The sequence below is a fragment of the Andrographis paniculata genome, unplaced genomic scaffold (genome assembly GCF_009805555.1).
Source record: "Andrographis paniculata isolate CXL003 unplaced genomic scaffold, ASM980555v1 Contig32END, whole genome shotgun sequence".
NCBI classification, from domain to species: domain Eukaryota; kingdom Viridiplantae; phylum Streptophyta; class Magnoliopsida; order Lamiales; family Acanthaceae; genus Andrographis; species Andrographis paniculata.
In genome coordinates, this window is record NW_026137565.1 from 2,111,531 (window position 1) to 2,119,555 (window position 8,025).

At 29.2% G+C, this 8,025-nt stretch overlaps 1 protein-coding gene across 1 annotated transcript; it reads left to right on the top strand.

Annotated features, from left to right (window-relative positions):
* Positions 1-4,974: 4,974 nt before the first annotated feature.
* LOC127248114 (zinc transporter 5-like) lies at positions 4,975-7,669 on the top strand. Its single transcript, XM_051270299.1, has 2 exons — positions 4,975-5,663; positions 7,072-7,669. Exons 1-2 carry the CDS (start codon positions 5,073-5,075, stop codon positions 7,525-7,527), a joined length of 1,047 nt encoding a protein of 348 aa, XP_051126256.1. The 5' UTR covers positions 4,975-5,072; the 3' UTR covers positions 7,528-7,669.
* Positions 7,670-8,025: the final 356 nt, after the last annotated feature.

The window sequence follows — 8,025 nt, forward strand, 5'->3', positions numbered from 1 at the left end:
TCAATATTATAAGTCACTTGAGTATGGACTCGACTTTGACGTGTGATATGTGTGCACGATTGTGATCGTTTGGATTGGTGTTGGTGCCCGCATTGGTTTGGGGGAGATTCATCATCCATCCCGAAGAATATAAATAAGTTGAAATGAAGTTCAAACTGCACTTTCAATTTTCATTTGCCGTGATCGTCTTCGCCGTCGGAGAGAAGTGAGAAGTCGATTTCTCAATTGTTGTCGCCGTCGCGCTGGGTGGAATGATTTGAGTACAGTCGCTGGGTACATTTGGCCCTAAATTGATTTGAGATTTTTATCTAAGGTATTTAATATAAATACATAAATAAGATATAAAAATGATATAAAAGTAATTTTACAAATTAAAATTATAAATAGGGGTAATCAACGATATGTAATGAGTTGTATGGAACAAAATTAGGATTGGAGACTAGCGATTTTAAGAGAATTAACCATATTAAACTGTATTATTTGAAAATTTTGAAAATTGAGCAACTCCTTTGATAATATTTCGATTCGCTGTTGATTGTAACTGCATTCAAACCCTTTTTATAAATCCTTCTTACTTTAACTCTATAAAAAATAAAAATATATAAAAAAAAAAAAAAAAAAAAAAAAAAAAAAAAAACTCTATAGAAAATCTTACTTCTTCTTTTGACTAACTGCTTATTGATAGTCATATTTCAATTACCACCTTAATTACGTTAAAAATATTTCTTTTGAATTCTGTTGGGAGCAATGTCCCAATTATGACTTAGCAGATGATATTGATTAAATTAATTTCAATGTCTTTTGATAAGATCAAGCTAATTTGATATTATTTTTTAAGTTTGAGATGAATATTAAAATATATATATATGTTTAAAAATATTATAATTATGATATTTATCTTATTTATTTAAATGATTTGTATGCTATATAAATACATATACATATGTTAATCTTTACCATTGTAAAAGAAAATATTTCTTCTATTATCTAAAATATATATATATATATATAATATATTGAAAAAAACTAATTTTCTATTATTTTATTATAAAAAAAATATATTTTTATTATTCTCCTTAAAACTCATACCCTATCAAATGAGTATGACTTCCGATGTGAAAAGTTGTATACAATTTCAGCTTAATGTTTCAACTATTATTATTTTCAAGTCAATAGTTTCGCGGTGTGTGACCTTGGAAAAAAAATATATTATATTTATTTATTATTATATTTATTTCGGTGCGTATTTTCGGGTAGCGACTGCGGATTCTCCGATCATAAAAAAAAAAAAAAATTAAATAAAATTATTAATTGAAAATTACGAAATAAGAATAAAAAGTCAACTAAATGTGGATATACTATTTGGCATCTACGAACTACCAACTATGAACAGCTGTATTCATTGATTAAATTTCTTGATTTAAAAAGAAAAGAAGGCATTGTTTAGATAAGAGAATTTTAAAAGTGTTGATTTTGTGATAAAAAAAAAAAAAAAAAAAAATACTATATATGATGTTATACTTTTAAAAAGGAAAAATAATCCCAAAATTTTTTAAATTTATTGGATAAATAAAGCTGAAAACTTTCGAAATTATTTGTCACTCCCAACCAAACAAATAATTATTGTCAGATTTTGGTACTATTTACATGTTCTCTAAGCGTGACCCAGTCAACATTGCTCGAACAAATAATCAAACCATGAAAAAATAATAATAAAAAAAATAATAATAATAATCAAACCATGAGTTATCCAATAAATATCTCAACTACCAATGTATACATACACTTTAATAATACTCTTCTATATTCACATTTAAATTTACATGTTTTTAAATGTGTAGCAAAAATAAATATCCACCTTAGAAATGGATCGAATATTACATATTTACAAAAAAGTAATAATTTAATTATAAAATATTATTTTTATATTATTAAAGTATTTATTTTCTATTAATGGGCTTGTTTTCTTTCTGAAAAAATTGCAAGATACTCCCTTTCATTCCATAACTTTGTATTCATTTGTTTTTTAAACGAAGTCTTAGAAATATTAATATTATATTTGAATGTAGTATGAATAAAGTAGAAATGACTAAAATAACCTTATTAGTATTGTGTGATATAAATGTAATGATACTTGTGTAATATATTGTAAATTGTAAGGGTATTTGTAATGTTAGGTAGATAATACAGTTACTAACAAAAATTGATATTTTGTCATGAGACAGACTAAAATGGGAATATGGATACTTTGTTATAAAACGGAGAGAGTATTTCTCTAAAAAAAAAATTAATATACTATGTACGTTTTTATATTATCTATATCATTTCTATACTTTACATTAAAAAAAAAAAAAAAAAATCAAACAAAACATAAAACAAACACACCCAAATATTTCAAACAAATGTAAATATACTTTATACATTTGTATAATTGATGAATTTTTATTTAAACAATAAGAGAAAGAAATGCATATGGTTGGAAGTTGTAGTTCTTGATGAAAGTTGAGTTTTACTAATGCAATTTTGTTCAATTATAAATTAGATTATGATCTAATATATATTCAATCAAAAATAGATTTTGAACTTTTAAAAATTATATTTAATATAAATGTCAATTTATCAAAAAAAATAAAATTTTATATAATATAAATAAATAATATATTTATACATAATTAAATATGCTAGTCCTGGACTAATCCGATCCGTTTACGATTTCTCGCAAGATAGGCCAGCCCGGTTTTAGATCGAGTCTGACCACCTGAGCTCGGACACAACTTGGTTTCAAATTTTGTCGAGCTGCTTAGTCTAGTACTCCCTTCGTCCCAAACACCCTGCAATATTTCCTTTTTTATATGTCCCAAACACCCGGCAACATTTCCAAAATAAGAAGTAATTAATTATATTTAATCTCTACCTCACACTTTATCCCCTCACATCGTCCAAATAAAAAAATAAAATATATATTTTTCTCTCTATCACATCACCTAATTTCTAAATTATCCTACTTAATACTATACACCTAAAAATCCGTGCCAAAAACAAATGTTGCACCTTGTTTGGAATAGAGGGATTATTTTTTAAAAATAAATTTTAATTATATTTTGCATAATTTTTTATTAATAATAAATTATACTAATATAAGTAAATATAATTATGAATAATTATTATTGATATTTAAAATTGGAATATTAAATTTATTATTAACTTCTATTTTATTATATATGATTAATATATTTATAACATATATAATCTTAAAATTATTTTGATGAATCAAGTCGGGTTAGACATAGCCCGGTTTTTCAACCGGGCCTGGCCCAATTTCAAAATCTTTCAGCATAGTTTTTAGGTAAATTTTTGGTAAAATTGTTTATAATTTTACTGTGGTTTCGAAATTCAGCGTAAAATCGTTCTGTACTTTAAAAATTGCATGATATCCCCTTATATTTAAAAAAACGTTGCATGAAACTCCACCACCATAAAACTTTCCTCGTGTGATAAGAAGATGATTTTCTATCTGTATGTTTTACATAGCATGGGGTTTTATACAATATTTTTGAAAGTATAAGTGAGCATCATGCAAGTTTTTAAAGTAAAATGGAGATTTATGCTGAGTTTCGAAACCACAAAGTGGTTTCATGCAACATTTTTTAAAGTATAAGGGGACGTCATGCAATTTTAAAAATAGATGAGGAATTTAGGCTGAGTTTCGAAACCACAAGGGAGTTATGAACAATTTTACCTAAATTTTTTATTAACAAGTACAATATTAAATAAATTTATATAGCATTGTAATGAGTGTGCTTTAAAAAAATGACAAATAAATGAGATGAAAAAATAAATTGAAATTATCGTTTCAACTAACATTTTATCCGCTACAATCCTGCACGCATTTTTTAAGGTTGACTTGGTTTTAATAAAATATTTGATTTGCTAAGGATATTCAAATCGTAAATAGATTATCATAAATTCATAACAAAGTCTTCAGTATGTCGACATTTTTTCACCATCCATTTTAAATTTTCAACGATGTGTTATCTAAAATAATAACAATGTTATTAAAAATATTTTTGGTTTGATTTGAAAAAAAATAAGTATATCAAAATTATTTTTATATTTATTTAAATTGTACTCCATTCTTATTTTATTTTTAGCATTAAAATGTGTCACACCATTTCGATCGATAGCCTATAGTTCAGGGTTCCCATTTATTTTCAATTTGATTGAATAGTAGAAATTATGATTTGTTACTGTTATTTATTTTTTAATATGCAAATACAACACTCACTCTTAATTAATATAAAAAAGAAAATCATAAATAAAAATATGTTGGTTGCTTATATATGTGTGTATATATATAAATACATTGCAAAATTTATCTACAGCCATAAGATATGTTATATGATGACTCATTCATATATTATCTATTTGTGTTTTTGTGTTTTCAAATAATAGTTTGTTATAAGTTGTTTACAGCATTAAATAATAATTAATAATATTATTCGGTTAAATTGCACTAAATTTATTTGTGGTTTCACGAAATTGCGTCTAATCCTTCATATATTTAAAATTGTGTCAAACTCCCTCGTAGTTTTATAAACTCTGTGTCTAACCCCCTCGACGGTCCTTATTTAAGGCTATTTGACCTAAATGTACCCAAACTGCGAATAAATTTTAGAATCTCAATCTCTAAACGCCGCGTTTAGAAATTGAGATTCTAAAGTTTATTCGCAGTTTGGACGCATTTAGATCGAATACCAAGTACGACTGTAGACGTAGAGTTTATGAAATTATGTCCATAATTTTATGAAATCAAAGATAGATTTTGTGCAATTTAATCATATTATTTTTATACTAAGATTGTTTTTTGGGTTTAGAATTTTAAAACAATTTTTGGTTATTAATTATTATTATGAATTGAGAAATGTAAATATAAAAAGAAGTAGAACGAGTATGAAGTGATAAAACTTAAGTTAATTAGGAGAGTGTTGTCATTCTGTCTTCATTCACTTAATAACTTCCCTCATTAAATACTCTCTCTCGCTTCTCAACCCCCAAAATTGATCTCCACGCCGATGACGATTCTCAACCGCGCCTCCGCCTCCGCCGCCGCCGCCGCCGCAGTCCTCCTCTTCCTACCCGCCGTCGCTTCGGGGGAATGCACCTGCGACGCTGATGACGACGGCGTAGTGAACAAATCCCTGGCGCTCAGATACAAGCTCGCCGCCATCGCCGCGATCCTCGCGGCGAGCGCCGTCGGAGTTCTTCTTCCGGTGGCGTCGAAGGTGGTGCCGGCGCTCAGCCCCGAGCGGAGCTTCTTCTTCGTGGTGAAGGCGTTCGCCGCCGGCGTGATCCTGTCGACGGGGTTCATCCACGTCCTCCCCGACGCCTTCGACAGTCTGACGTCGCCGTGCATCGCCGGCAGCCCGTGGGGCGATTTTCCGTTCGCCGGATTCGTCGCGATGCTGGCGGCGATCGGGACGCTGATGGTCGACACCTATGCGACGTCGTATTACCGGCGGAGGTCCCGCGTTAAGGCGACTTCCGGGGATGTGGAAGTCCCGGGAGTTCAAGTCCATACGCACGCCACACACGCGCACTCCCATGGGCCGTTGGATTTGGATGTTGAGGGATCTGAACTGCTTCGCCACCGTGTGATCTCTCAGGTACGGCATACAAACAGTCTCCACTCATTTTAATTAAATTTTATAATTAATCATAATCGTGTTATTATTATTATTTTTATTATCTTATTTTTAATTATGATATGGAAACCTGCAGCCGATACCCGAAAATGAAAATGCCTATATATTTTCGTTTTAGGGGTAGCAATAATTGATATTTTTTTCTTCTATTTAAAATATTGTTTGTGTGTGGTTTTTAATTCAAAATAAAAAATAAAAAATAAAAAAAAAATAAAAAGAAAAAATCACTTTCGCATTTAATCCATTAAATGCATGTCTCTTTTACATTAAATATTACTTATAAATTGTTATATTATGTTTATTTTTTAAACAATTTTTCCATTAAAGTATTTTTATTCAAGTAAAAATATAATATTTTTGCATAATATTAAAGATTTTAAACACTTTTTATTTTTACTTATTAAAAATTGTGAAATTAAGAAATAATTTATTACTAGTCTCTATTTTTTATTTTCTTTCATATAAGTAGAAATGAAGATAATTGAATTTTTGAGAGAATGAAATAATAGAAAAAAATTTATAATTTATCTCAAATTATTTTCATTTTTCATAAAAAAAAAAAAAAAAACAATCATTTTTATTATTTTTTACCCTAAAATTTTCTCTTCCGTCTCCGTCGGCGTTGTCATTATCCTCTGTGGATAAGAGGGTTCAACCCATAAATAATAGAGTTTTATGATAGACTTCCTCTTATTATTATTATTATTGATTACCATATATTTTTAAATTATTAATTTTTTAATATTTTATGTATATATATATACATATATGCATAAATAAATGATAATTAATTTTTTGTTTATCCTTTTTAAAATCGAGTTCTCTAGTTTAATAAATAAAACAATTAATTTATTTCTTCAATTTTATTTTCTATTATTCTATTATCATTTATCTGCAAATGGAAGTGTTTCTGAAAATTAGAATATTATTTGCTTGAAATAGATTTTATTATTTTTATATATTTTATTAGATAAAATAAGCAGCAGTATAATCCTTATACTAACTTTAGCAGAGAAATTTTCTTAATATACACAAATAACACATGTTATTAAATAAAACACTGTGTTGGTTGTTTATAATTAAAATATACTGTATAAAAGTATATCACGATGTCGGTCTTGATACTGTCACCGATAGCATACTATGTGTTGTTCAACACATTACTTAATTTTATATATTTATTTGTTTAGTACTTAAGGTATATTTTATATAAGTGATAAAATTTCGTTGATAATATAAAAAATAATATTTTTTTATTAAATGTTGACTTATCGTAAAAGAATAAAAATACCACTCATCATATATATGTATATACTAATCGTGTCGAAAGGAAGAAATTGATTGGGCAAACAAATACTTATGACGACAGGTACTGGAACTGGGAATCATCGTGCATTCGGTGATAATCGGGATAGCATTGGGAGCTTCGGAGAGCCCTAAGACGATCCGGCCACTGATCGCGGCGCTAACATTCCACCAATTCTTCGAGGGTATCGGCCTCGGGGGATGCATCACTCAAGCGAAGTTCAACGCCCGCACCGTGGCCATCATGGCCCTATTCTTCGCGGGCACAACACCAACGGGGATCGCCATCGGGATCGGGATAACCAACAGCTACAGCGAGACGAGCCCGACGGCGTTGATAGTGCAAGGGCTGTTCAACTCGGCGTCGGCGGGGATACTAATATACATGGCGTTGGTGGATCTTCTATCGGCCGATTTCATGAGCCTCAAAATGCAGGCCAACGGGAAGCTGCAGTTCTGTTCGAATGTATCCCTTTTGATCGGCGCCGGCTGCATGTCTTTGTTAGCCAAGTGGGCGTGATGTCGTTGTCATGTATGTGTGATCAATGATGCCCATGGAATTCCAGAATTTTTTTTTTTTTTTTTCTTTTTGGATTATTTTTTTTAGAAGCTTGCATTGTATTTATTTTTGGTGCAAATGCTTATTATTATTTGTTTTAAAAGATACACTCCTTCCGTCCTAAAAAATAGTCTTATAAATAGGAAGAAAATGATGAATCATCATGACATATAATACTAAGAAAAATATATATGGCACACATTACATGTCAATTTGCATGAATATAATTTATATGGTTATGACACCTATAATGTATGACTCATAATATTAAGATGACTCATTCATAATACTCGTCATTAGGTCTCTTGTCAATATATCCTGATGTTCTTCACCAATTTTTTGAATATATTCTGATCCGATTGAATTTGCTGCACATCTATTTCACCATTTTTCTAAAAATCATGTGTAAAGAAAAATTTTAGTAAAATATGTTTAGTTCTATTTCCCTTGATATATCTT